The sequence below is a fragment of the Canis aureus genome, chromosome 1, assembly GCF_053574225.1.
Source record: "Canis aureus isolate CA01 chromosome 1, VMU_Caureus_v.1.0, whole genome shotgun sequence".
Lineage (NCBI taxonomy): Eukaryota > Metazoa > Chordata > Mammalia > Carnivora > Canidae > Canis > Canis aureus.
In genome coordinates, this window is record NC_135611.1 from 119573429 (window position 1) to 119601276 (window position 27848).

General features: G+C 65.1%; 2 protein-coding genes and 1 long non-coding RNA gene across 6 annotated transcripts; 2 read left to right on the forward strand and 1 right to left on the reverse strand.

Annotated features, from left to right (window-relative positions):
• Positions 1 to 88: 88 nt before the first annotated feature.
• Positions 89 to 15093, forward strand: SLC7A10 (solute carrier family 7 member 10). Of its 2 annotated transcripts, XM_077855938.1 has the most exons (11): positions 89 to 321; positions 9674 to 9878; positions 11372 to 11523; positions 11699 to 11824; positions 11892 to 12045; positions 12735 to 12858; positions 12939 to 13042; positions 13396 to 13492; positions 13679 to 13828; positions 14458 to 14635; positions 14871 to 15093. In XM_077855938.1, exons 1-11 carry the CDS (start codon positions 183 to 185, stop codon positions 14999 to 15001), a joined length of 1560 nt encoding a protein of 519 aa, XP_077712064.1. In that variant the 5' UTR covers positions 89 to 182; the 3' UTR covers positions 15002 to 15093. The 2 variants fall into 2 exon arrangements, with proteins under 2 accessions (XP_077712064.1, XP_077712063.1); XM_077855937.1 differs by lacking the exon at positions 13679 to 13828 and having other exon boundaries at positions 101 to 321; positions 14517 to 14635.
• On the reverse strand, positions 15027 to 27753 carry LRP3 (LDL receptor related protein 3). Of its 3 annotated transcripts, none has more exons than XM_077855932.1 (7): positions 27629 to 27753; positions 25925 to 25972; positions 21433 to 21571; positions 19903 to 20117; positions 18412 to 19528; positions 17129 to 17261; positions 15027 to 15732 (listed from the first exon to the last, which is right to left on the reverse strand). In XM_077855932.1, the coding sequence occupies exons 1-7, from the start codon at positions 27699 to 27701 to the stop codon at positions 15694 to 15696; spliced, it is 1764 nt and encodes a 587-aa protein (XP_077712058.1). In that variant the 5' UTR covers positions 27702 to 27753; the 3' UTR covers positions 15027 to 15693. The 3 variants fall into 3 exon arrangements, with proteins under 3 accessions (XP_077712058.1, XP_077712045.1, XP_077712052.1); XM_077855919.1 differs by lacking the exon at positions 15027 to 15732 and adding an exon at positions 16277 to 16926 and having other exon boundaries at positions 27629 to 27752; XM_077855926.1 differs by lacking the exons at positions 15027 to 15732; positions 27629 to 27753 and adding exons at positions 16277 to 16926; positions 26756 to 27249.
• Positions 23614 to 27211, forward strand: LOC144288455 (uncharacterized). Its single transcript, XR_013356327.1, has 2 exons — positions 23614 to 26758; positions 27073 to 27211. It is a non-coding gene; the product is annotated as an uncharacterized LOC144288455 (long non-coding RNA).
• Positions 27754 to 27848: the final 95 nt, after the last annotated feature.

Here is a 27848-nt window from a genome sequence, read left to right on the forward strand (position 1 = left end):
CCCACCCCGCAGCCGGGGGCCCAGCGTCCGGGCCCCGCGCCAGCGCATGCGCCCGCCTGTGGGCGCTGTCCGGGCTGCGAGGGCGGCGAGCGCTCGGACAGACGGACGGACCGACGGACCGGCGGCGGGTCGGACGGACAGCCTGGGCAGCGCAGGGAGCGGGGACGCGGCGGCACAGCGACATGGCCGGCCACACGCAGCAGCCGAGCGGGCGCGGGAACCCCGGCCCCGCACCCTCGCCCTGCCCCGGCCCCGGCGCCTCGGAGCGGGTGGCGCTCAAGAAGGAGATCGGGCTGCTGAGCGCCTGCACCATCATCATCGGTGAGAGCGGCGGGGGGCGGGGGGGGGCAAGGGCTCGGGGTGCTGGGGCGCTCCTGCGGCAGGGGATGCCCGGAGCACCTGCCCAGTCTCCCCAGCCGCGGCGGCAGGACGGCTCGGGCCCACCTCCCAGGCGCACCTGCCCGGGCCCACCTCCCAGGCGCACCTGCCCTGGTGCAGGTCCATCGGCCGCGGGGGTCCCTCCGCTGCTGCGGGGTTCCGCAAGGCAAACTGCGCTCCGTGAAAGGGAGGGGACTATGACCCTGCCTGGAGTGGGGAGCCCTGTGAGTATGGGACTGGATAGGGGGTCCCAGGTGAAGGCTCCAGGTTCCGGGCTGTGGCTCAAGGTGAGTCTCTACTGCGTGTGGGGTCCAGGCGCCATGCAGGGTGGAGGATTTATTCTCCCAAAGCAGGAGACCCCGTGGGCAAACTGGATAGGTAGGTAGAGCCAGCCCAGAGGGGAAATAGGTTCAGGGTATATAACTATTGCAGAGTTTGGTGGCAGGATCCTGGGGAGAGAGTGGAGCGGTCAGTGACGGGGAAGCCGGCGATGGGGAGGGCATACCAAACCTGCAGAAAAGCCACCTGCTTCGTGGGCTGGGATCCCCACAGGCACCTGTAGCCTTTGGCCCCATCTTCCCCACCTGAGGATGGGTCCATGTGTCTCGCCCCCATATGGGGGCTTCTGCGTAGGCAGAGGGCTCAGGGGACAAGGCCTGAGTCGTGAGTGCTGACACCTTGGGAACTAGGTAACCCAGACCTGCGTCCACACCAAGTGCCTTAGAGACCCTCCTGGGAGTGGTCTGTTCCATCCCCTGTGTCCCAGGAGACGAAGATTAGGCGGATGAATGGAGGGGTCGTGACTGCCCTCATTCTACTGCCTGCCAGGTCTTTCTCTCCCCAGCCAGTGGGGTCTCCTTGTGCACCCGCTGCCCACGCATCCTCAGACCCCTGGAGATGGAGAAAGAGGCTCAGAGGGCAGACTGGAGCCTTCACCTCCTCCTCTGCCCCCACACTGGGAGCTCCTGAGCCAGGGCTGGGATCCGGCTCTTGGCCATTGCCCCACTCACACTGAAAGTTGCCCTAGAACACAAACCCCGTGCAGGTAGCTCCCCTATCTCATCCACTTGCCCTCGGAATGGAATCTTCTGGGAGCTGCTCCTGCGACCTTCTTGGCCTAGGACTTCCTTGCTTGACTATCTCCTAGCCAGGGATTTGGCCAGGATACTGGTTAGAGTCTTGCCCTGGCCCACACCCTCTCTAGGATGTGTGCCCCCAGGAAGGGGAAGCCCACGCATGATGGATGGGCCACGGAGTCAGGAGGCTGGCCATGTCTGGAGCCAGCTACAGCGCCAGGAAGGTGCCGGGAGAGACACAGCTCCTCCTCGGGTGTCTCGGCCAAGCGGCCATCCTTGAGCTGTATTCCTACTCTGTGTCCTCCCGCATCCCATCTACGTCAGGTCAGGTACAGGCCGCTGGCTCCCCTCTCCTGGAAAGAGAGCCCTGGAGGTGGTGGTGGGAGTGGAGGAGGCTAGCTCCACCATCACATGCCGCCAGCAGGACCCTAAGAATAGTCTCGTGCACCCCAGCTCTGCCCTTGCAGCGCCCCCACTCTGCAGCCCATCCCTGCTGTTCCAGGTCCACCGCTCCCCGGGCCTCCAGGCCTTGAAGGCGGAGCAGGGGCAAGAGGTGACTTGGCCAAGGGTGGCAGACTCAGGAAGAGAACCCAGAAGACCTGACCCCAGTGTAGGGCACTGAGTGGTGGGGTCCTACGACCCTGCTTAGGGAGCTTTGAAGGATTCCAGCAGGCGGGAGACAGAGAAGGGGAAAGGGGACAGGAGACGAGGGAGGAGGCCTCTGTGGGCTGAGTCAGGGTCTGCACTGCCCTGGAGACCTCGCCCCCTCCCCATGCGCTGTTCTGAGTCCACGTCCCACATCTCATCCCACCCTCCTGCCTGGGGAACCTGGCCGACGTAAAAATAAGTCTCCCAAGTGTCGTATTTTAGCTCTAAAAGCCTTGAGGACTTTATGTCTACTCCACAGTCTTTCTTGTTACCAGCTCCTGCACTTGCTATCTCCGAAACTTCAAAGAGCCCCTCCCAGGCGATCCTGTCATTCTCCTTCTTGGCGTCCTATGCCCTGTCCTAGGCGGACGAGTGGGGCTTTCAGGAAAGGAACGTCGGAAGGGCTTTGGGGGGTGGGGAAGGGGTAAGGCTCCACCTGAAGTGTGTTTAGAATAGCACCTGCTGGCCCCAGCCAGCACACCTGGAGGGGAACGGGCCAGCCCGGGGGAACGGGGGCCAGCCGGGCAGGGCCTGCGTAAGACTCCGCTGCATCTAATACCTATTCTGAAAAACACCTCTTATTACATTAAGAAATCGCGTTCTCTCTTTATCTCATTTGATTCTCGTGCCCACCTTGTAAAACGAGAGTGTTTATACCCATTTTACAGGCGTAGAAACTGAGGTTGGAAGTTACATGACACTTTTACAAGCAGTAGACTTGGGATTTGGAACCAGATTTGGACCCAATCTTCCAAGGCAGTGCCTTTCTTCATACTGTTCTGGGGTTGGGCAAAATTGGGGCCGGATTCAGAGCTCTTGATGGGGGAAGGTTGGGATTTGCTGAGCTCCCCACTCTACCATGGAGGGATGAACAGAGGGAAAAGGAAATCTCCCCTGACTCCCCACCCCCACCCAGGGCTGCATGTAAGAATCTCTCCTCCTGACTCAAGGACCCCAGGCAGCTCCCTCTCCCAATCCACACCCAAGGAATGGGCGTGCCCAGGTCCAGCAGAGCGGGAATCACCAGGCTGTCCTGTCTTCCACTCTCTCCCTTCGACGTGGGTATCCAGCCTATGCTGGTGTTTGTGTGCCAGACTCCGGTGTGTTTAGGGACTCAGAGGTCTGCGTCACGAATGCCATCTCCTTAGGAGCCAATCCCTGCTCATCCAACCATGGCCAGACCCCTCTCTATTGTCTCCAGAGCCAGAGGTGGCTGGGCCGCTCAGAGGATGGCCCTGTCCTCGAGCCCGGCCCCTCCTCACGGGGACCCTGAGGAGATGTAAAACCAGAAAGACGTTTGTGTCTCACAGCCCTGATTTACAGATGAGGAAACAGACTGAGGCTACAGCCAGTCCAGATGCAGATGCCCTTGGTGGGACCCCCGTTGGGGCCTGAGGCCACTGTGGCTATAAGGGTGGGGGCCTGCCACCACTGGACACACTCATTCATGTACTCAACAGTTAGGTACAGAAGGGTGCCAGGCACAGAGACAGACAAAAGCCCTGTCCTCTTGGAGCTGACATTCCAGCATGGGCATCAAAGAGCAAATGATATGCAAGCTGAACGTTCAGTCGATGGGATCATAAGTGCTAAGGTGAAGTAAATTAGGATAGGAGGGCGGGGAGGATGGTAGATAGGAGATGAGTCACGAGTGGGATGGGGCCAGTTTGTGTGGGCTTTTGCCTTTTTCTCTTTGTAAGATGGGAGAGGGCTTTGAGCAGAATAGCGATGGGATGGGATGGGATGGGATGGGATATAGGATGGAATGGGATAGATAGGATGGATATGATAGGATGAGATGAATAAGATGGGATGGGACAGGATGGCATGAGGTGAGATGAGATGGGATGGAATGGGATAGGATAGGTGGGATGGGATGGGATAGGATATGGGATGGGATAGGATGGGATGCGATGGAATGCGATAGGTTGGATGGCGTGGGATGGGATGGATGGAATGGGATAGGATGTGATGGAATAGGATGAATGGGAAGAGATAGGATATGGGATGGGATAGGGTATGAGATGGGATGGAATAGGATGGATATGATGGGATGGGATAGGATGGATGGGATGGAATGGGATGGGATGGGATGGGATGGGACAGGATGGGATGAGATGGATAGGATGGCATGGGATGGGGCTCACTGTGGGAAAAAAGCTGTGGGTAGAAGCAGCAAGTCTGGGCAGGAGGGTACTTGGGTCAGAGAAGATGATGGCTCAGAGCAGGGTGGTGGCAGTGAGGTGCTGAGGGGATGTTCAGTTCTAGATGTGTTTGGAAGATGAAGCCACAGGATTTGTGATGAACTGGGTGTGAGATGTGGGAGAAAGAGAAGAGTTGAGCGTGAGCCCAGCCATGGGCCTGAGCATCTGGGGGCCCGGTGTGCTGTTTACTGATCTGGAAGGACTGAGAGGAATAGGTTCTAGGGCGGGAGGGTGGAGGGCAAAGGGTTGAAAGTCAGGGGTCTCATTTTGAACATGTAAAATTTGAGATGCCTATTTGTTGAGGAATTAGGTGGATATCCAGGTCTCGTTCGGGGAGGAGGTCCGTGCTAGGCATATACACTTGGGAGTTGCCGTAGATGCTGGGGGACTGGACGAGGCCTCCAAGGGGAGGAGTGTGGAAGGAAAGGGGCAGAGGCCCCAGGACTGCACCACGGGCACCCAACCTCTGGAAGTCAGGAAAGAGAAGGGCCAGTAGAGGCGTCCGCAGCCGGCACGGTGGGAGGAGGGCCAGGAGGCTGAGTGTGGAGGAAGGGATCCACCTGCCAGATGCCACTGATGAGGCAGGTAAGGTGCAGTCTGGGGGTGGGCGGTTGGATCTGGCAGAGTGGAGCTCACGGGTGACCTTGACTCAGCCTGGAGACTGGGTCCAGGCGAAGTTTGCTAGGCAGGTGGCACTGGGCTGAGCCAGGCCGAGAGCTCCACACTCCTGCTCATCCCTCTCTTGAAAGGAAAAGTGGGTTAGGCCGGAGGTGCACGCAGGCCACTTGGCAATTCATCATGTCCTGGGGGCATCCCCACTCACCTCCCTGGAGTGGAACCTCCATAGGCACTTCTGTCTCCCTGGGGGGGTGCCTGACATATGCTCGTTAAGGACGTGTGTGTGTTTGGAGGCATGGGCTTCACCCCGGGGGACACAGAGCCCCCAGAGCACAGCTCTGGCCGCTGACCCCTGCATGTTGGGGTCCCATGGTGGTCAGGTCTCCAAAGGCCAGATTGGGTGCCCCAGGGTCTCTCCAAGATGCATGACCAGAGAGAGATCCATAAGCACTCCCTGGGGCCTCCGATGTGCCAAGCAGGGTGGGAGCATGCCCGCATCACGGTCTCATCTCCCCACTTGACCGACAAGAAGGCTCAGGGACCCCAAGTATCTTATCCACAGCACCCCCACCCCAGCCATGCGGGATCTGGGACTCGAACCCAGATCTGGGGGTTCTCCACTAGCACCTCTGTCTATGGCCCTGGGGACCTACTGATGGGAATTTGGAGCTCTCTCCCTGAGGCCTCATGTGTCGTATCCTAATGGGGAGGTGCTGGGACTCGCTGCCCAGAGCAAAGGAAGAAGGCTGGGCCTATGGCCAGCCCCCGATCAGGCCGGGCACCCTCTGTCAGGCCAGCAGGCCAGTGTGACAGGAAGAACCCCCATTGTGGGCCACCATTGGGCAAGGCGTATGTAGATGACTCGGGCCCCGTGGGTTCTCTGTCCGTTCGGGGGACTCGGGCTTCTGACCTCAGCCGGCCAGGACATAGCCTCTGGGAACGCAGCGCCCATGCAGGTGGCAAATAGAGAATCACTTCCTGGCCATCTCCCAGGGACCACGGGGTTGGGCCAGGGCCCAGGAGACAGGGACCGAGGTGGGAGGCCAGGAAGGGCTTCCTGGAGGGGATGCAGCTTCCGAGCTGGGGAGACACCTGTCGCAGTGGGGGCCGGGGACCCCTGAGCCCGTGTGCAGGATGTGTCTGCCCTGCCCAGCGGAGCCTCTGCTAAATTCAGGGGCGAAGCTGCCCTCTGCTGCCCCCTAGCTCGGTGGCCCTCCCTCGCAAAAGGGGAAACTGAGGCCCAGAAGGGCAGCCCTGGCCCGAGGTCACACAGCCGACTCCTGACAGTGCTTCTGGTGATGAGGGCTGGAGCCAGCAGCCTGGCCTGGCAGGACTTCCCTGCTCCCCCCTCCCCGCCCCCCTCCAAATCAGACTGTACGTCCCCCCCATGCGCCCCGAGGGCAGCTGGCGCCTCCCGCCAACACGACCTCCACCGTGCACCCTGGCGACCTCCACGGTCAGCCACTGCCTCCCAGAAATAGGTCAGCGCACACCGCAAGGGCCAGGAGAACAATGGCCCTTTCTTCGTTCCTCCGGAGCCGGGTAAGCCCCATCAGGCCAAACATCTTAATGTGATAAAAGCCACCCAGTGGGCCCAGGGAAGACGGTGGGAGGAGCCTGAAGGGGGGCCCCCCGGCGGCGGGGGCTCACTTCCTCACCCACCTGTGCTGGAGCCTGCACCCCGCGGCCGGGGACCCGCAAGGACCACGGAGCAGCCTTGCCCCGGGTGGCTGGGTCCGTGGAGGCCTTGGAAGCTGCATTTCTCCCGCCCGCGGTGGTCAGTCCCCGGGCCGCACCCCTCCCCGCCCCGCGGTCCCCTCTCCAGGCCCCCTGTAATCGTTCAGATGCCAAGGCCCCCACCCATGTCCCCGGCGTCCCCCTCCCTGCCCCCTGCCCGCCCCGCTCACCCAAGCCCACGGCCCTGGGGCTCCTGGCGGGGCCCCACCCAGCCCACGTGGTCCTCGGAGCAGCCAGTGGACTCCGATGGGGTTTTCTGCCACTCTCGGGCACAAACCTGGGGCAGCTGCTTAGAGGCTGCCCAGGCCCAGAAGGAGAGGACCTCAGAGACACCCGCTGGCACACACGTCCCTTGGAGCCACGTGGGGGGAAGTCGTGTGCTGTAGGCTGAGGCCTTGTGTCCAAACAGTGATGATCCCCGGCCCATCCCCCGGTGCCAGCATCGCAGTCTCCAGCTCCTGGGCACGGGCGAGCGACGGGTCCCTTTCAGACCCCAGCCTGGGAGGACAAGACGCCAGGTGTGGCTTCCCCAAGGGCTGCGCCCACGAGGCCCTGCCGTGCTGAACTGTAGACAGCGCCGGGGTCCCCGTGGGCTGGGTTGCTCGGGTCCCTGGATGCCCCCAGCCTGAATGCACCCAGCTTCTTCCAAGGCCACCCAGCCCCCGCTGGCTTCCAACCTCACTGGCTTTTGGCAAATCCCACTCCACCAAGCCCTGAGAACAGAGGCTCAGCTGCCGGATAGAGCAAACTCAAAGACCCTCGCTTGAGAAAGCCGACCCAGGCCCCAGGCCCCCAGCGCGGGTCATGGAGGTGACCCCTCTCCCCCTGGAAGCAGGCCCGGGGCTCCGCTTACCTCTGGGGGCTGGGGGACAGGAATTCTCTCGTCCTTATCTGGATGTATTTAGGGCTCCTGGGATGTGACTTGAAAACCAAGTGGGCACCATGGCCGTCCAGACTGGAAATCTGTGTCGGCCGGGGGCGGGGTGGGGGGTAGCCCCGTGGACAAGGAATGCATGCAGATTGGCAGCCACAGCGGTGTCCTTGGCCAGACCCGCCTGTGGGCCTGGCAGGTGGAGCAGGCCGGCTCCGCCTCCACGGGTGTGCGCTCCCCAGAGGGACCGGGCAGGTGGGGTCATCCCGTCGAGGGACTGAGCCCCAAGCTCCTAACAGTGTGGCTTTTTTATTCAAGTGGCCTGGGCATTCTGGGATTATTTCCTCTCAGGCAGGTCTTGCAGACCACCAACGACGTGACCTAATTTGTTTGCACAGATGGTGAGACCTAGGTCACCCAGAACATGGCCCTTTTTGCCCTCCCTGCCAGGGAGCTCACAGCTCACTGGGCACTCAGTCTTGCTCACCCTGAGGACCTACTCTGCAGACCACAGCTTGGCCCTGTGAGCTTTTGGACCGAGCATTCGCAGACACCGTGCGTCAGCGGAGCACCCCCCCGACACACACCACACTCCTCAAGACTCAGAGTCAGCCCCCTGTGACCAGGGCAGATTCCACGCACGTCCGAGCCTCAGAGGCTGACCACCCTCCCTGCCTCCCTGCAGTGCCCCTCCCGGAGAGCCGAGTAGAGACGCTGCCCCCGCTTCACAGATGAGGGAATCAGTCCTTCGTGTCAGGACACTGGTGCCACTTTGGGCATTGGGCCATTCGTGCACAGATGTGTGTTGAGCACCTACTGTGTGCTGGGGGATGGGGGGCGAGCAGGTGCGGTTGCAGGCAGCACACAGAATCACGCAAAGAGGGCCCCTGGGTGGCTCAGGGGTTGAGCATCTGCCTTCGGCTCAGGGCGTGATCCCGGGGTACCAGGGTCGAGTCCCACCTCGGGCTCCCCGCAGGGAGCCTGCTGCTCCCTCTGCCTGTGTCTCTGCCTCTCCATCTGTGTCTCTCATGAATAAATACAGAAAATCTGAAAAAAAAAAAAGAATTAAGCAAGATGCAAAGTACATCCACATACACCTATGTGGTATCTTGCTGAATCCTCACCAAAACCTCGTGCACAGACAGACCTTGAGACATGACCTGAGCCCCAGCTGGGGTTTCCCCGCTGTGGTCCTGGGATGAGAGCGGTGACTCCTCTCCGCCTCCCCGGGGCTGTCTCATGGGAGAGGCCGTCTTATCCAGACCGCCCTGGCCCAGTCGCTGCCAGCCTGGCATTGCCCACCCCATTCCTCCCGTGATGGCTGCTGACCTACCCCCAGCCCTGAAAATGCACCCGTTCCTCCCCTTCACCCCGCTGGCCCTCTCCCAGGACCCGAAACATTTCAATGGTGTCAGGAAACACGTTCTCTTCTGAGCCTGCAGCTGCAGCCTGGGTCCTAGGTCAGGGAGGAGCCCAGGAAGCAGGTTCCCTTTTAGGGACAGGGGAGAGAGAAGATCGGGCATGGGGCAGGGTCTGGGGAGTCATGGGGCTGGCAAGTGGGAGGAGGACCCCATGGGATCAAGGCACGGTCAGGGAGAGCTGCATGGAGGCGGTGTCGCTCCCCGAGTGTGGACTTCAGGCAATGGAGAGGTAGCAGAAGAGGTTATGGTCAAGGTCTTGCTTCAGGTGGCCAGCTCTGGCCGGCAGGTTGGAAGGAGAAGAGGTGGCCGCCGCGGCCTGAGCCCGGGCCTCTTGGGGGTGCACAGAGTGCTGCCACCCTGCCACCGCTCAGGCGGCGGAGCCCCCTCCTCGTGCTGGTCCACCTGGTGGGAGTAAGCCGGGGACAGATGCCCTGAGAAGAGGACTCACCTCCCAAATTGGGCGGACGGGGTGCCCCCTCCCACGCCAGGGCCTGGGGAAGGGGAGATCACGGGCCCAGAGTGGGATGCACAGGGTCGGAGGCAGCTCGGGGCATCGCCAGGCCTCCAGGCCCACCTCCCCTCTCCTCCTCCTCCTCCTCCTCCTCCTCCTGGGAGCAGCCGGGCTTCCCTTCTTCGCTATAGCATCTGGGAGACAGCAGGGCTGCTAAGGGGGCCCCCGACCTGATGGCTCCCCATCTCCCCCCACCTCCCCCCACCCAGGGAACATCATTGGCTCCGGCATCTTCATCTCCCCCAAGGGGGTCCTGGAGCACTCAGGCTCTGTGGGTCTGGCCCTCTTCGTCTGGGTCCTGGGTGGAGGCGTCACTGCCCTGGGCTCCCTCTGCTACGCGGAGCTGGGCGTCGCCATCCCCAAGTCTGGTGGAGACTACGCCTATGTCACCGAGATCTTCGGGGGCCTGGCTGGGTGAGTGTGGGGCCCCAGGGGGAGGGGACGGCGATCTGGAATCGAGGGCCACTTGGGTGCTGGACTTCAATTTCCTCTTCTTCTCACATCTCAGGGAGGCCATGGGGTTGATGGAAGAAAGGGGGTGGGGGTGTTGGGCAGCCTTCCAAGGCCAGGGTGGGCAGGACACTCCAGCCGGCCCCTTGACCTCTCTGTGCTTCCTACTCCCCACCAGGATGATGCTCGCAATAGGCCAAGAGCAGCCTCGACTTTATAAACCCACATGTGTGTAAGAGGGGTGCATAAAATTCTTACCAGTGACCTCCAAGGGCACCCCTTTAATTAGCTCCCCAGCGTTCTTTTATTCAGGGTAAACAGTAGCTGAGCACCTACTGTGTGCTCAGGACCAGGGTTAAAAGATCCATCCCTGTTGTCGAATTGTAGTGCAGAAGGGAGAGAGCCCCCTCTGAGGGGGGCAAGAGATCCCTGCTTTGAGGCTGCGCACGAGGGCCGCGGCCCAGCGGCCAAGAGAATGGGGTGCCACCATCGAGGGAAGGCTTCCGTTTGCCTTCACATTTGCACCAAGTCTTGGAGCGTGGGCCCAATCTAGCTGGTGTGGCCAGAGGGCGTCGGATCCGTGGTCCACGCCAGGCCTGGGAGGCACTGGGGCAGCCCGGGGGCGGGAGGGGGTCCGAGCTACTGCAGTTACCCAGCCGAGCTGTGCCGAGGGCCTGGATAAAGGTGTGGGAAGATCCCAGAATCATGCAGCAGCCTAAATCCGGAGGATGTGGTGGCCAGTGGGGCCTGAGGGGCCGCAGAGGGTGACCCCAGTTTCCCATTGGGTAAGCTCCCTGATGGCAGTTTCAGGGAGGAGAGGTTTGGGGGTAAGGTTGCCGTGCTGGTGGGGTGGCCTATCTGGGGAGATGGTCTAGTCGGGCCTTGAGGGGAGGGTGTCTGGAGCTCAGAGGAAAAGTCTAGGCTAAAATATACAAAATTTGCTTCTGAGGGATGTGGTTCGGGGCCCTTAACGGGCAGGGTAGTGGAAGATGGGGTGTGTGGTGGGTGCGGGCGTGTCCATGAACGCTCTGCTCTGGGGAGCCGGCCCTCAAAGGGGCCTGGGACCTGAGAAAGCGGGAGAATTGTGCTGTGTGGTGGAAAGAATACGGGAGAAGAAGGGGAGAGGGAGGGAGGGGGCCTGAGCCGTGACTCCAGGCCCCGGGACAGCCCACCCCAGCTCAGGGAACAGCCTGCGGCCGGAGCTGGGCGGCTGTTCCAAAGGGGGCTGGGTCCCAAGTCCTTTTCGACACCCACCCAAGGGCAGCCTGGAGCTGTCAACCGTGCTGACTGCTGTCCCTGTTGAAAAAGCCCCTTATTCGAGCAGAGACCCCGACAGCCGGACCGAAGCTGGCATGGAGCGCCCACGCCGGGCTCTGGGGGGGCAGCCCCGCTCCCACACCTGGGCCGGGGCGGGGGGTGCGGGATGCCTGTGCCAGTCGGGCCCTGGCTCGTTCCAGCTTCCTGCTGCTCTGGAGCGCGGTCCTCATCATGTACCCCACCAGCCTGGCTGTCATCTCCATGACCTTCTCGAACTACGTGCTGCAGCCCGTGTTCCCCAACTGCATCCCCCCGGCCGCGGCCTCCCGCGCCCTCTCCATGGCCTGCCTGAGTGAGTGCCCGCCTTGGGCCCGCACCGGCTCCCTGGCCCCGGCTCCCTGGCCCGTGTGGGAGGACTGGGGTGGGGGGTGGGGGTCCCTCCTGTGAGCTTAGCCCCAGGGGCCGCCTCCTGCAGCCCGGGCTGCACTGGCCTGGGGGCCACCCGCGCACTCTCCATCCCTCCCCAGTGCTCCTGACGTGGGTGAACAGCTCCAGCGTGCGCTGGGCCACACGCATCCAGGACATCTTCACCGGCGGGAAGCTGCTGGCCCTGTCCCTCATCATTGGCGTGGGCTTTGTCCAGATCTTCCAAGGTAGGGCCGGGGTGGGGCCGTGCGAGGGGCTGGGGGCGACACTGACCCTTGACCTCTGGACCCCCAGGGCACTTCGAGGAGCTGAGGCCCAGCAATGCCTTTGACTTCTGGATGACACCGTCCGTGGGTCACCTGGCCTTGGCCTTCCTCCAGGGCTCCTTTGCCTTCAGCGGCTGGAACTTCCTCAACTACGTCACGGAGGAGCTGGTTGACCCTCGAAAGTGGGTGGGATGGCCAGCCGGGCCCCGGGAAGGGGGCGGGAGAGGCACCTCCCTGCACAGACCTGCTGCCTCCCGGGGCTCAGCCTGCTGCCGGGACCCTCGTGCTGCAGCCTGGCCCCGCCCCACAAAGCCGTGTTGTGGCCCCTTGCCGGGCCTCAGAAACACGGAGTGTCATTGTCCCACTGTCAATGGACCCGGCGGTTTGCATTTGACCAAAATGTGTACACAACACGGCCCCCAGGGACAAAGCCCATGGCTCCATCTGATGCTTAGTGGGGGGTCCCAACAGTGACCAGTCGCAGCTGGGGCTGGCGCAGATAGGGCAGCCCCAGGGGACCCCGGGTCTAGGGACTGGGCCCTAGGGACACTTTTCAAGGATCTTCATGGCCGATTGGGCCTGGATGTGCTTTTCTCTTCCTGTGCCAGCACTAGACCTGCCCCCCCAGGGTTTGATGCGGCCCTTTCCCCACCCACCTGCCCTTCCTCCACCAGTCTGTGCCCAGACTGGGGCCCAGGGGGACCGCAGGGAGATGGCGGTGGTGCCCCTTACCTGTCCCAGGGCCCACAGCAGACCCAGGAGATGGAGATTCAAAGCGTTCCTGTGCTGGGTCCTCCGGGCGCTGCCTCCCAGTCTCCCCGCAACCCCGGGGGCTGCCACTGACCAGGAACCTACCCACTGCTGCCCCCAGGAACCTACCTCGTGCCATTGTCATCTCCATCCCACTGGTGACCTTTGTGTACACCTTCACCAACATCGCCTACTTCACGGCCATGTCGCCCCAGGAGCTGCTGTCCTCTAACGCAGTGGCTGTGGTGAGTGGGGTCCCACCTGTGCCTGCCTCCCGCCCACCCCGCCCTGCCTCATGCACCACCTCTCTTCTGTGCCCACTCAGACCTTCGGGGAGAAGCTGCTGGGCTACTTTTCTTGGGTCATGCCCGTCTCCGTGGCACTTTCCACTTTTGGAGGGATCAATGGCTACCTGTTCACCTCCTCCAGGTGACCGGATGGGGAAGGGGGTGGTCAAGGTGAGGCAAGGCAGGTAGCCCTGGTGCTCACGATCAGCGCCAGGGGCCGGAGGAAGTCAGATCCCGCCCGGTGGGTCCCAGCTGAAGCTGGGACAATGAGCTCCCCAGTGACAGGAGTCCGACCCCCGCTCTGAGGTACAGAAAGCAAAAAGGAGGCAGGACTAGGTGGGGAAGAAGTGCCCGGTGGGGCTCCTGGGGCCCGGAGAAGGCAGGAGCCGGAGGTGACAGCTCCAGGGGGACATCGGGTCTGGAGCTGAGGTCCGGGAGCTGGTTGGCGGGACACCCAAGGCCGGGCTCACGCTCCCGCCCCCATCTCTGTCCCAGACTGTGCTTCTCTGGGGCCCGAGAGGGGCACCTGCCCGGCCTGCTGGCCATGATCCACGTCAGACGCTGCACCCCCATCCCTGCCCTCCTCGTCTGTGTAAGTCGTGGGACCAACTGGCAGGGACGGGAGCCGACCCTCGGGGGTGGAGGGTGGTGCGGGCCACAGAGGGAGCAGGGAGGGCCGGGGCTCACCAACCTCTTGGCCCGAGCCGGCGGGCCCAGGGCGGCCCACGGGGCTGACGGAGGCAGGTGGGAGGCCACCCTCAGCCCGGTCCTCTCCCAGTGCGGGGCCACAGCGATCATCATGCTTGTGGGAGACACGTACACGCTCATCAACTATGTGTCCTTCATCAACTACCTCTGCTACGGCGTCACCATCCTGGGCCTGCTCGTGCTGCGCTGGAGGCGGCCAGCTCTCCACAGGCCCATCAAGGTGAGGCCCGGGGGAGGACGGGCTGGCTGTCCCCCCGCCTTAGGTCACCTGGGTACCGGGGGCAGGTGATGACAGCGATCGGGCCCTGCTCCGGGCTGTGTGTACACCGACCTATTCAGCTCCCGTGTCAGCCCCACGAGGTGGGGGCTTTCGATACTCCCAGTTTACAGACAGGAAAAGGAGGCCAAGATGCTTGCTCCTGGTCACAGAGAATCCCAGGAGCACACAAGGACAGCGGAGCCCAGACTAAGCAAAATGCAAATATTGTGTCTGCATATAAATCCTGGAGCTGGAGAAGTGCTGCTCAGTGCCTGAAAAAATATGAAACACCAAAAAGAGAGAGAGAAAAAAAAGAGATATAGGGAGAGAGTCAGATGCAAGCAGCCAGTGACACATAGTTGCCGTGTGGAGCTCAGAGCCACTGTAACTTTGATAAGTCGTTTGACAAATCAGCCATCCCATGAGTTGGCTTCTAGCATGTTGGGCTGCTGCCAGAGGGGGACCCTCAAGCCTCAGCTCCCAGGAGAGGGTGGGAGGCACCTAGGACCCTGTCACCCTCACGGGGTGGTGGAGCAGGAGAGCCCAGGGAAGGTCCCACGCCATTGGCCCTCTGGCTGGCTGATCCCCAGGTGAACCTCCTCGTCCCTGTCGCGTACTTGGTTTTCTGGGCATTCCTACTGGTCTTCAGCTTCATCTCGGAGCCCATGGTGTGTGGGGTCGGCGTGATCATCATCCTCACTGGGGTGCCTGTTTTCTTCCTGGGGGTCTTCTGGAGAAGCAAACCAAAGTGTGTGCACAGACTCACAGGTGAGCCGGGGCCGCCTCCCCAAGGTGGTGGGCGTCGGAGTGCGTCCCCTCTCGGGGGCTTGCCCTGGGGCAGGGCCTCCCCGCAGCTGCGGTGGTATCAGGGTCCAGCTGCCACCGGAAGTGTCCCCAGGAGGTGGTCCAGTGTCCAGAATCCAACCAAAGGGAGCAACTCCCCGAGGACCCCTGCCCCACAGGGTCAGACCCAAGGTCTATCTGTTTGTCCATCTGTCCTCAGAGTCCATGACACGCTGGGGCCAGGAGCTGTGTTTCGTGGTCTACCCCCAGGAGGCCCCCGAGGAGGAAGAAAACAGCCCCTGCCAGTCCTCCCCGCTGCCTGCCACGGACAAGCCCTTGAAGACACAGTGACACATTGGTGAACCTAAAGCAGCTGTTTCTGTTTACATGTTGTTTATTGAGGAAGTGTTTTTGCAAAATAAGTTGTGTTTTTTTGTTTTGGGTTTTTTGTTTTCGTTTTTGTTTTGTCTTGGAAAAAAAAAAGAGATCCGACTCTTTTAAGGCCTATGCCAAGGGGGACCCCCGCAGATGTGGACGGGGCTCCCTGTCAGCACTGCCCCACTCGCTTTTCCTGAAAAGGTCTATGAATAAAACGGGGCTGGTGGGTGGTGTGCTTGTCTCAGGTGAGTCCCTGGTGGGCATGACTTGGCGGGGCTGGCGTGGTGCTGGCTGCCAAAGTGGCTCAGCAGGCGCCGCAGGAGGCCTCTGGCATCTGGGGGCTCTGCCCCGTGAGCCAGGCACTCCCTCTCTCCCTTGTGGGGTCCAGAGCCAGCCCTGCCCCAAAAGGACACCGGGATTGGGAGACACCTGGTGTGCCCCTCCCGGGGACCCGCAATGCCAGCCCAAGGCTCAGCCACCCGGGAGGGCCTAGGCGTTTCTGCTGGAGCTGCCTTTCCCCCCATAAATCTCCGTAGAATGAGCGTCAAGACTTGGGGGCCCATGGCTTCACCCTGCTTTACAGGGGAAACTGAGAGCCTGAGGCAGAACAGGATGGATCTGGCCACTGTTAGTCGGTGCTCGGCCACTGTCTCCTGAGGAAGCTTCTAGATGCATCTCCCGGGAGGGGTTGGGGGCCTCAGGGCCTGCAAGAGACCATGGGCTTTCTCTACCCTGTGCCCACATTCCCAGCCCTCATGCCCAGATTAAGCTTGCAGCCAGAGGGCGAAGGGCATCTGCCCGGCCAGGCCCATGCTGACACCGCAGGCATGAGGATGGGCCGGAAGCCTCCTCGCCTGCCCCTCCGGGCTGGCTGGGGGGATGGGAGGAGGGCTGAGCACCAGCACAGGGCCCGCCCTGGACTGGCTCCGTCACACCCGCCGTCCTGTGCAGTCGGGCACAGCTCTGGCGCCCCGGAGGGTGAATGAAGTGAGAAGCCACGGAAAACACTCCAGAGAGCCTTGCCCTAGCCCTCCTGCTTCCCTGGAACTGGACTCCCAGAACGGAGGTGGGGGAGGAGAGTGAGGCACCCAGTGGGTGCCTGCAGAGGGGCTCCTGACTCCACTTCCCCGGGGCTCGAGCCCCGACAGCCCGCGCCCGCTGTGCCCGCCAGGGCTGGGGGTGCGGTGCCGCAAGCCGGCGGGGCTTCTGGGCAGCCTCTCGGGAAGAAAGAAGGACGCGGAGGCAGGGTAGAAACGACTGTGTATTCCCTGGTTACAAAGCGGGGCTGTGGCGGTCACCAGCAGGCCGGCGGGTCAGCAGACCAGCAGGGCCTCATCGTCGCTGGCCTCCAACGTTGGGGAGCAGGGTGGCGGGGGGCTCCTGCAGACACCCGGTGGCTCTGGTGCGTGGGGGCCCAGGGTGCTGCTGGCAGTGGGAGCCGCGGGCTGAGGGTCCTGGGCCGGGCAGGGCTCCCGAGGCATGTCCGCGGGGGCCGGGCTGTCCCCGGGAGGGTCCCTGCAGGCTTTTCTGTCCTTGTCCCCCCGCCTGCAGCCCGGGTCCCGCAGGCCCGAGGGGGGCGGCCCGGCAGATCCCACTTCTGGCGCCCGGCCCGGGGCGCTGGGGGGCCCATCCGCGGCTGCCGCGGGGCTGCCCGAGTCCGTACGGGGTGCGGGGGCGTCCGGGCTGGTCCCTGGCGCAGGCTGGAGGAGCCCGTCGCCCAGCACCGTCTGCGAGGTGCGAGCGGCCGTCAGCAGCGGGATCTGTCCCCGCGGCGCCCGCGGCCGGTGGAAGAGCCGGTTCCAGAGGCGGCCCAGGCGGCGGCGGGAGGGCCCGCGGCGGGAGGCGTGCCGGCGCATCTGTCGCCGCATGGCTGTGCGGAGGTTCTGCAGCACCGAGGCCTGGGGACCGGGAGCCGCGGGGGGCGGGGCTCAGCACCCCCCGGGCCGACCTGTTCCCCCAGCCTGGCCGCGCCCCCCCACCGCACCCTGCCCGGGCCTCTCCTCCCGCTCCCTCGGCCCTTGGCCCGTGCACCGTCTGACCCGGGCCCGGGGTCTGCCGCCCGTCTGGGCGTCCCCGGGGGTCTCGCCCCCTGGCGCTCACCTGGGATGCACTGTAGACGGGGAAGTCCTCCACCGGCGGGATGAGGCCCTGTGCGATGAGCTGCCCGTAGGACGGGGGTGCCTCCCGCCGCACAAACTCGGCCTCCAGGCGCGTCATCTGGGTCTCGAAGGCCCTGAAGGCAGCGAGACCCAGGAAGGCAGCTTGGCAGGGCTGGCGGGGACGGCACACGGGCCTGCCCCAGGCCGCGCCCCTCCCCGGGGCTCCCCGCAGGCCCCGCCCCCGCAGGCCCCGCCCCAGGCTTCTCCCAGGCCCCCCGCAGGCCCGCCTCCAGCCACCGGCAGGCCCCGCCCCTCCCCTAGGCTCCCCGCAGGGCCCTCCCCCTAGCTCCAGGCCCCGCCCCGAAGGCCCCGCCTCCAGCCCAGCAGGCCCCGCCCAGCCCCCAGTCCCCCGCAGGACCCGCCCCAGGCTCCCCCGCAGGACCCGCTCCGACCCCAGGTTTCTCCCAGGCCCCCGCCCCCAGGCCCCGCCCCTTCCCTAAACTCCCCGCAGGCCCCGCCCCCTAGCCCCAGGCCCTGCCCCTTCCAGCCCCGTCCCTCGCCCCCGCAGGCCCCGCCCCGCCCCGCCCCGCCCCGAGGCTCCCCAGCAGGACCCGCTCCGCCCCCAGGCTTCTCCCAGGCCCCGCCCCCTAGCCCCAGGCCCCGCCCCTTCCCTAAACTCCCCGCAGGCCCCGCCCCCTGGCCCCAGGCCCTGCCCCTTCCAGCCCCGTCCCTCGCCTCCGCAGGCCCCGCCCCGCCCCGCCCCGAGGCTCCCCAGCAGGACCCGCTCCGCCCCCAGGCTTCTCCCAGGCCCCTTCCCCTAGCCGCCTAGGCCCCGCCCCCAGCCCCACAGGCCCCGCCCCAGGCTTCCCCCAGGCCCCGCCCCTAGCCACCCAGGCCCCCGCCCCCGCAGGCCCCGCCCCGCCCCCCGGCTCCCCTGCAGGCCCCGCCCCCAGCCCCACAGGCCCCGCCCCAGGCTTCTCCCAGGCCCCGCCCCTAGCCGCCCAGGCCCCGCCCTGCCCCCAGGCTCGCCCGCAGGCCCCGCCCCGCCCCGCTCCCAGGCCCCCCGCAGGCCCCGCCTCCAGCCACCGGCAGGCCCCGCCCCCAGGCCCCGTCCCTCCACTAGGCTCCCCCGCAGGCCCCGCCCCGGCGTCTCCCAGGCCCCGCCCCCGCCGCGACCTCCCGGGACACGCGGGGAAGCGCACGCGTGCACGGCCTGAGCGGGGCGGGGGGAGGGCGGGGGGGGCTGGGGGGAGCCGCGGCCCCGACCCGGGCGCGCCCGCCCACCTGTACTCCTGGGTGCGCAGCGAGTAGAGCTTGAAGGCGCAGCCCAGGGCGATGACGAGCAGCAGGCCGCACACCAGGCTGCCGATGAGCGCCGCCGTGATGACCTTCCGCGGCACCGCCGCCAGGCAGCCGTGCTCGTCACTGCCGTCCTGGCAGTCCTCCTGGCCGTCGCAGCGCCACGTCTCGAAAATGCACAGGTTGGTGCCGCAGTGGAAGGTGCCCGGCTGGCAGGAGAAGCAGTTCTTCTCGTCGGCGCCGTCGGGGCAGCTCTTCTGGTTGTTGCAGCGGTCGGCGGGCGCGTAGCACAGGCCGCTGCCCCCCTCGCAGGGGTACTGGTCGGGCGGGCAGGCGGGGCAGCCCTGCTCGTCGCGGCCGCTGGCGCAGTGCCACCAGCCGTCGCAGCGCTGCGGCTCGGAGAAGCAGCCCTGCTCGCCCGCGTCGCCCGCCGCCCCGTCGCCGCTGCTGCCGCACGGCTGCTCCCACGGGAGGCAGTAGCCCTTCACCTGGTAGGTGGCGTTGAAGCCGTGGCCGGCGCTGCGGGCGCGCGCGTGGTAGGCCACGGTGAGGCGGCCCTGCGCGGCCTCCAGGCTCACGGGCCGGTGGTTGCTGCGGTAGGACAGGGTCTGCAGCAGGCGGTCGCCGCGCTCGCCCAGGCCCTCGTACACCTGCACGTAGTCGTCGTAGCCCAGGCGCAGCTCCAGCTGCAGCAGCACGCGCCGCGGGTCCTGCGTGTCCACCAGCCACGTGCAGTGCAGGTCCGACGGCCCGCGCGCCGCGCCGAACAGGTCCGGGGACGCGAAGGAGCCGTAGAAGCTGCCCAGCCGCCGGCCGCACGCCAGGTCGGGGCAGCCCGCCTCGTCGGAGCCGTCCCCGCAGTCCTGCGAGCCGTCGCAGCGCCGCTCGGCCGGCAGGCAGCGCGTGGAGCGCGCCCCGCTGCAGGGGAAGGTGCCCCCGGGGCACAGGCTGCCCGGAGGCTCCGACGCGGGCGCCGAGCAGTTGCCCTCGTCCGAGCCGTCGCCGCACTCGTCCACGGTGTTGCACTGCCACGGGCCCGGCAGGCACTTGCCGTTGTCACAGCGGAACTCGTCGGCCTGGCAGGACGCCTGGCCCAGCTTCCCTGCGCATGGAGAAGGGGGGGATGCTCAGGGGGAGCCCAGCCTCCCTCCGGGGCACAGCCGGGCCAGGAGCAGGCAGGGTGGCCCCCCTGTCCCCGCGGGGCCTCTGCGGGGCCTCTCTATGGCCTCCCCAGGGGCAACCACCCCTCAAATGCTGGGGTGGGATTGTCCCTGACTTGAGCCAAGGGTGAGGGGCGAGCCGCCCACTCTAGCCAAGTCTGGGAAGTGGGGTCAGTGAGCTGGAGGGGCTTCAGGGCACCCTGAGGCGGCCACCTGACCCATCCCAGGCCCCCCGCCCCTCGGGGCTGCTGGGGGAGACCAGGAGAGGGCGCTGCCCGGGGCCCTGCTGCGCTGCCCACCCCGCTGCCCGCCTCACCTCGGATGTAGGACAGACGGAAGCCCTGGGCCTGGCCCGAGCTGGAGGCGTCCGAGTGGAAGAAGATCCAGACGTGGTCCCGGGCGGAGATGAAGGCAGGGGGGATGGCCGAGCCGCAGAGCCGGAAGGCCTCCTGGCGGGGCGGCGCCGCTGGGCCCAGCATGAGCCAGTCCAGGGAGCACTGGTGGGACTCCTCCACATCGAAGTTGCGGAAGCTGCGGGGGCAGAGGGGAACGAGGACGGCGGCTGTGGGCAGGCGGGCAGGGAGCCCGCGGACCCGGGCTCGTGCGTGGCAAGGGTGGCCGGCCCCGGGGGCCCCCACTCCTCCACTCCAGGCCCCTCAGGGGGACCCCTGCTGCCACACGAAGAACCGGAGCAACTGGACAGCCCCGTCGAAGCCCTGCGAAGGCCTCACCTGGTCCCTTCCTGCCCTTCATCGGCACACGCAGTGCCCGCCCCAAAGCCAAAGTGGAGGGGGAGTCAGAAGCTCCAGCAGGGGCAGTTCCTTCCCCCCACACCCCCCTGGAAGGGCAAGCCCCGGGGGTCCAGATCCCTCCACGCAGAGTGTGCTGGGAGAGACCCAGCACGGGCTCACAGGCTGAGGGAGTACACGCGCCCGGGGCTGGCCAAGCCTGCAGCTGGGTGACAGCTTGTCATCTGGGGAGAAATGGATGCTGGGCCCGCCAGGCCCAGGCTGTGGGGCCAGCAGGCCACAGGACCAGCGAGTAGACCAGAAGTGGCCGGCAAGAGTGGAGTCTTTGAAGAGAGCGGGCCTGACAGCCACGGCCCTGTGGCCACAGGGAGACGGGCAGAGACACCAGGACAGACCCTGCTGGTGCCCATCATGTCCCTGTGGTTTGGAGCCAGGACTACCTGAGTGTTCTAGGCTTTGGCATGTAGGACAGTGGCGCCCCGGCCAGGTACCCCCCGGCCACCCCCGGCAAGCGGTTCCAGACTCAGCTCCACTATCTGGCCACCTCAGCTCCCTCTGCCCTGGGCTCCTACGTGGGCTCCTCCTGAGGCCCCCCGGGAAGCCCTGCTCTGGCCTCTGGCCTGGCCCCTAGCCCCCCACCCCCCCTGCAGGACGGAGAAAACACCTCCGCCACCTCGGAGCCGGCTGGAGCACGCCCACCAGTCCCCAGGGCTCCTCCCCCTGGCGGGGCTGAGGGAGACCCCCCCAGGGCCCACGAGAGAAGCTGACACAGGGGAGGTTCAGCAGGCGGGGCGGCCAGCCACAGGGGCCCACAGACACCTGGGGAGCTGGGCACACTCACATGCTCACACATGTGCACACAGACACACACGTACTTACGCATCTGCCCTCTGTACCTCTTCATACATGTGCTCATGCACATGCACGTGCTCACACACGTAAGCATTCACATCTGCTCACACACGTGCCCTCTGCACCTGCTCACACACGCACTCACGCACATGCACCATTTCACATGCACACTCACACACACACACACACTTATGCCGCATGTGCAGGCTCACGGAGTTTCCTTCTGATGCCCTGGGTCCCCTTACCTGATGGTGATCATGTCCCCACGGTCACCCTGGATGTACCAGCTGCAGTTGGTTCCCGGAGGGTAGTTGAGGGGCCAGGCCGGGCTGTAGATGACACCACGCCGCTCTGTGTGCTGCTCTAGCTTCCCGCTGCAGGCAGCTGTCGGGAGAGGAGCCTGAGACGTGCTGGCCTCCCCTTTGGGTAGGAAGTGAGGTGCGGGGTGCACGCGAGCCCCCCGTGGCCTGAGTGCGAGCCTTCCCCGGGGTGGGATCAAGGCCAGACAAGGGTGGCCATGGCCAGACTCAAGACTTCATTGGCGTGTGCGTGGGGGGCCAAGGACCCAGCAGGACTGGGGCAGCCTTGGTCCCCAACCCCACTGGGTGCACCAGAGCGTAGGTCTTACCCCCATTCCCGGCAGGGCTGGGAATGAGCCCACCAGCAGTCCCCTTGGCACCTCCAAGGGGCAGCCTCTTGGCCTCAGGGCCTCAACTCAGTGGAGAATTCTGCAGCCCTAGGCCTTCCTGGGCCCAGGCAAGGCCTCTGCCCTGGACCACACCCGCCCCTCCCTGCCCCTGCAGCCCTTCACCACACCGCCTCGTCACATCCTCACAACAGCCTGTGGCAAAGGCAGGGTCTGTTATACAGATGGAGAAACTGAGGCCAGTGACACCACCTCCTCACTCTCCCACTGCCTGGCACCTTCTACCTTGCCCCCGGAAGCCAGGGTCCCTCTGCTGGCTCTCAACAAGACTCCCTGGGACCCCACACTGCACAGCTGCAGAAAAGAGAGTGAAGTCTTCCAGCTGCCTCACATGCTCTTAGGACTCAGCGGCGCAGTGACCAGGGAGGTCCAGGTGATCCAACACTGTGACTACCAGGGCCGTGAAAACCCCCACCCACAGCTCACGAAAGCAGCAAAGGACTAGAAAAGAAACACCCACACTTGACCCTAAAACAAGCCTGGCCACCCTCGAACTGCCATCAGAGCCCCCAAGGGTCCCTGGTCAGCAAGGCACCAGCCAGGCTTCTCTGCCTGGCACCCAATGTGGCCTGGAGGGCCAGCCCGGGGATTTCAGATTTCTCACCCCTGAAACAGGAGCAATAAGAGCACCCAGGAGGGGAAGGACAAGAGCCCCTTCCCTCTGACACATGAGGCCACTGGCTTGGTGGACCTCACAGGGACCCTCAGTGCTGACCCGGGGACCTGCGAGGTGTGAGGTTATGAAACCCAGGGGAGGCCTCTCCTGCTAGATGGTGCTGGATGGTGCTGGGGGTTCACAGGCAGGAAGAGCCTAGCACGGCCGGGGTGTATCCTCCCTCCCACGTCAAATCTCCAAAGCACACGGTCAACCCCGAGTCAGGAGCCACCCTTTGTTGTCCTGGCCCCTGAGACCCTAGGACAGGGCCCGGGGCAAAGCAGGGCCTGTCACACCTCCCCTGGCCGGGAGGCCTTCCTCAGAGAGACCAAACACTCAGAAAGGCCAGGTTCCTCCCCCGTGAATCCTGCAGGCATCACCTGCCCCAGCCGGATACTCTTCTAGACGTACGTCCCGCCCCACTTTCCAGAGCCAGGCAGCCTGGCTCTCGGACCAGCAGCCAAGTCAGGAGCAGATGCCTGACGTCCCCACAAAGCCCCTGACACCATGTTCCCCCAAACAGCCTCCCCCTGAGCAATCCCCAGGGCTGCCCCCGAAGTTCCCCCAGAGGGGCAGCGACAGCACGCAGTTTGCTCTTCCCCAAGCGGGGGCGCGGAGGTCATGCTCTCTGCAGCGCCGAGTGCACGGGGAGCAGGAACGAGGGCAGGGTCCATGCGGGCCGCTGGGAGCTCCAGCCTTGAGCCCGGTGGTGTCAGCAGCTCAGGCCACCAGCCCCAGGCCTGTCTGTGAGGGCAGCCTCGCCCCCCACCCCGGGGTCCGGGCACAGGTGGGGAGAGGCCTCCCAGGTCCCGGGGCCCGCACTGCCAGGCACCCCGCTCCACCTTAGGTGGGTCACCGGGTCCATCAGTAAAATGGAGTCCGTGGGTGCTGCTGGTCTCAGAGGGTGGTCGGGAAATCCGAGGAAAGAGGCCGTCCTAGGCAGGCATTCCTGGGGTGGGGGGCGAAGGGGGGGACGCCTGCGGAGTGAGGCTCTGACAAGGTGTGTGATGATGGGCGGCAGGGGAGGGTGCCGGGGGGGCCGTGTGTCTGCAGGATAGGGTTTGGGGGTGTTTGGGGGCTTTGGCTGGGGGGGACCTGTGTTCCCTCCGGCAGAAGGCGGCTTGCCCTCGGGCCGAGGTGGCCTGCTCCAGGGGGCCGAGGATGACCGAGCACTTTCAGACCAGCGAGCGCCCTTCCTTCCTGGTCCAAAGAGTCACAAAATACTCCCGAGGAAGCATGAGCAAGGCCTGGTGGAGCACAGTTTGCAGATCCGGTTTCCAGAGCAATCGATAGTCTAGATAACCTACCGGCTGGAACTACAGGACAGGGAGCCAGGAGCCCCCCCCACCTCCCCAGGCCTCGGGGGAGGCTGCCGGGGGAGGGGGAAGCAGCCTCAAGGCGCTGTCCAGGCTCACAGGCGCTGGTGTCACAGCAGCCACACGGCCGAGCCCCGAGTCTGGGCTGTGGGACGTGGGGCATCGGCCCCAGTCCAGGGGCTGGGAGGCAGACCCCTGTGACGTCTCCAGCCCGTCAGCCGGGCCCTCAGGGGTGTCTGAGCGGTCACCCCAGGCCGCCGGAAGCCGGGCTCCACTCCCCTTGGCAATGCCAGGGGGTAGAGCTAGACTCCGGGAGAGCTAGGCCCCCGACCTCCACCTGCACCGCGATGTGAACGGTGGCCCCACGTGAAGCTGGGCGACGTGGGCCCTGCTACGAACAACGGGGATGCTGGCTAAGAGCATGGCTGTCTTCCTCCCTGACTATGAGTGAGGCTCGTCCCTGGAGCATCACCTTCTAAACCTGGGACACAGGCATGCAGCAGACACCCACCACAGCCGCAGGAGGGCTCGCGGGGGGCTCCCATCCGTAAGGCCTGACACCCCCGTCCCCCTCCTGCCCACTCCCTTCCATGGCCACAGACAGACCCTGGCCCCGGCGGGGCCAGTCTCCTCCAGGAAACTGGGATGGGGACACGGGGCAGGTGGCCGTGGGGCCAGGACACCAGGCAGTGCTGGGGAGGGCTTGGTGCTGAGTAAGTCGGGGCCCTGGGCCAGCTGCGTCAGCAGAGGAGGCTGGAGGAGTTGATGTGCAGGGACAATCGTGGGGTGGGGGGGAGCCTAGGAGCCACACGGGATAAGCCCGTCCTCTGTGGGCCCAGGGCCTCCCCCTCCCATGACCGTGGCCAGCAGAGGACCCTCTCCCTGAGCCAGCCTCTGCGGCTTTCTGCTACGAGGTCCTGAGCAGAATTAGAGACCCCAGGCGCCTCCAGGCCCGTGGGCAGCACAGCAGACAGCACACAAGTCACAGGCCCCCCGCCCTGGAGACCCCACGTTCTCCCCAGCTCCCTGAGGCCCTTCTCAGATGTCTCCCGGGGGCCCCAGGGCCAGGAGGGCTGGGGCTTCCCCGTGGCAGTGCCCTCAGCGAAGCACCGACACTCTTGACGGCCTCGGTCACCCCTCCCACTCCTGCCAGCCTTCCATGTGCCTGGCACGGGGCCCGAGCACGGAGACGGCTGTGGATGCTTGGACCCGCTCTGACAGCAGGAGGAATGGGGTGGAGTTCCAACTGTGTTTCCTCGATCCCGTGGGCAGCCACGAGTCTCAAGGCCGAGACATCAGCCACGCAGTTAATCTCTCCTGCACACCAGCTTGCCTGGACCGGGGCTTGCTCGGACAGACCAGCGGAACCCAGGCTGGGCCACCTTCTTCTCGAATCTGCAGGCCAAGCCAGTATTTCTGCCGCCCTGGGTCATCCCAGGGCCGGGTACCAGGCAACCGGAGACCACCCTGTAGCCCCAAGCCAGCCAGAACTATTCACTCTGGCCACGCCTGACCGTGTGCCCTGTCCTGCTTGCCTTTCCCGTGGAAACTCCAGTAAAGGCTCTGGCCTGGCCCCCTGTGGCCCCTGTGGGGTGTTACCCCTCCTCAGTCACACCTTTAGCAGCAAAATCCCAGGTATAACTTTAAAACAGGCAGGCATCCCACGGTGCCTCATGGCCTCGGGGAACCCCACGGCCTACCGGAAGCCCAATCCACCAATTACACTGCACCTGTGACAGTTTGCTAGTGGCATTAAGCCACCGTGCGTCATTGTCACGCTGAGCACCTTGGCTCATCTGCCCATTTGACTCTAATGACCAGGCTCTGAGGTAGCCCCTGTTATTGCACCCATTTTGCAGAAAAGGAAACTGAGACTCAGGGAGGTGTAAGCTTGCCCGCAGCCAAATGGCGCCTTTGTGATGCAGGAAAAAAATGCACAAGGACTGAGGTTGAAAGAGGCGAGCTGACCCCAGGGGTGGACAGGTCCCAGAGGCCTGTGCTTAGAGGTCACGAAACCAGAAGAGCAGGACGCAAGGCAGGAAAGGGAAGCGTCTACTCACCTAAGGCAGGAACCGCGCTGCTGAGCCGCCCGGTGAGAACGATGTTCACTGCAGGAGATACAAAGAGGAGTCAGTGGGGGGCGGTGGCTCTGGGGGCCCAGACACCTGCCCTGGGCCAACCGCGGCCCTCGATGGGCACAGGACATCGCAGCCAAACTCCAGGCTGGTTCCCTTCATCCCACGGGGCACGGCCCAGAGCATCGCCAGAGACTTCCACTCTACCGGGTCCTGCTGGCAGGGGCACAGGGGAGGACCCTCGAGGGTCTCAGGACCCACCACCCTCTCCCAAAGAGAGCCAGGGCACAAGCTTGGCTGCACTGGCCACTCCTGCTGCTCCCCACGCCCGGGAATTTTACCCCATGTAGGAGGGGTGTGTTTCCGTCTCCCCCCTCCAGCTCGGGGACTCGTGTGTGGACCACTCTGGTTCGGCCGGGACAAGGGCCCTGCCTTCAGAGGGGCCCCTACCACTTGGAGGAATCCCTCTGAGGGGCCTTGACAGCCACCTGGTCTACGGGCAGCCAGGGAGGGAGGGAGTAGGTGACTCCCCCATTCCACAGGGATGCACAGTTAGCAGGATTCAAGGTCCACCCCGCAGTGCCACGCTGACCTTGAGAAGAGACGCAAAGAACTCTCCTGCCACCCACCCCATCGAGTGGCCGCCTCCATGGGGTTTGTCCTTTGCTTTCACCTAGTGCTTTCCTGCAGGGGTTTACAGGACCAGGAGGAGACTATGGGCAAACTCGACTTCCTGGGATTCAGGGTATCCCCGTTCCCTCCAACATCAAGGATGCCAAGGGAGGCAGAGAGCATCCCTGCAGGGTCAGCACCCACCTGGTGAGGATGCAGGGGCAGATGTCCCCTCTGAAAACACCCCCAGGTTCTGCTAGGCAGAGCCCAAGCCCCATCTGGGTGGGGAGGGCCTTGGGGTGCCCGAAGGGCCCGTCCTCCGGCCCCACTCACCAGCACGGAGCAGCTCAGAGTCCAGAGCGCGTGACCACGAAGGGGCTGGGCAGTGGGCGCTCTGCAGGAGGGGGGTCCCCAGCCCTTACTAGACTCTCCCACATGTGAGGCAAGACCCAGAGCTCCCTGCAGAAGAGGGTGCATGCAGCTTGGCCCTGACAGGTTTCTTTTCCACTGTGTCGTTTCAGCAGCTTCAAGCAAACCTACTGAGCTGAAAGGATCTTCCCTAGTGACCCGGTAGGGTGTCCCCTAATGACCCCAAGCTCCGATAATGGCCTCCCTCCTTCATCGTGGTAAATAAAGGAGCCATGTGGCTTGAGGATTTAACTCCTTTCTTGCCCTCTCCCTGACACGGGGCCACGGAGCTGCACGGGCCCTCCCGGGGACCCAGCATGGGGGCTGCGCAGGCCGCCCCGGGGCCAAGGGACACAAAGGGAAGACGGGCGGGCGGCGCTGCCAGGCCGCCTCCTGCCGCCCCCGCCCCCGCCCCCGCCCCCGCCCCCGCCCCGGGTCCCCAGGCAGGGAGGAGGCGGCGCCCGCCCGCAGACCCGCCCGCCTCGCCTTTGTCCGCAGCCGGGAGGCCGCATCCCCGCCAGGCCCGGCCCCGCGCTGCTCCCGGCGGCGGGCGGGGGGGGGGGGCGGGCGCGGGGCCGCGGGGCTCGGCCGCCCGGGGACCCCCCAGGGCGCGGGCCGGGTCGGGGCGCGGGGCGGGGCGCGGGGCGGGAGGCGGCGAGGCCCACTCACCCAGGCAGACGACGGCCAGCTGCGCCCGGGCGCCCGGCGCCCCCTCCGGCCCCGCGGCCGCGCGCTGCTCCATGCCGGCCCGGCCCCCGCCTGCGGCTCCGGCTGCGGCTGCGGCTGCGGCTGCGGCTCGGGCTCGGGCTCGGGCTCGGGCTCGGGCTCCCGCGGCGGCTCCGGCGGCGGCTCCGTGCGGCGGTGCAGGCCGGCAGCGCGCGGGGCCACA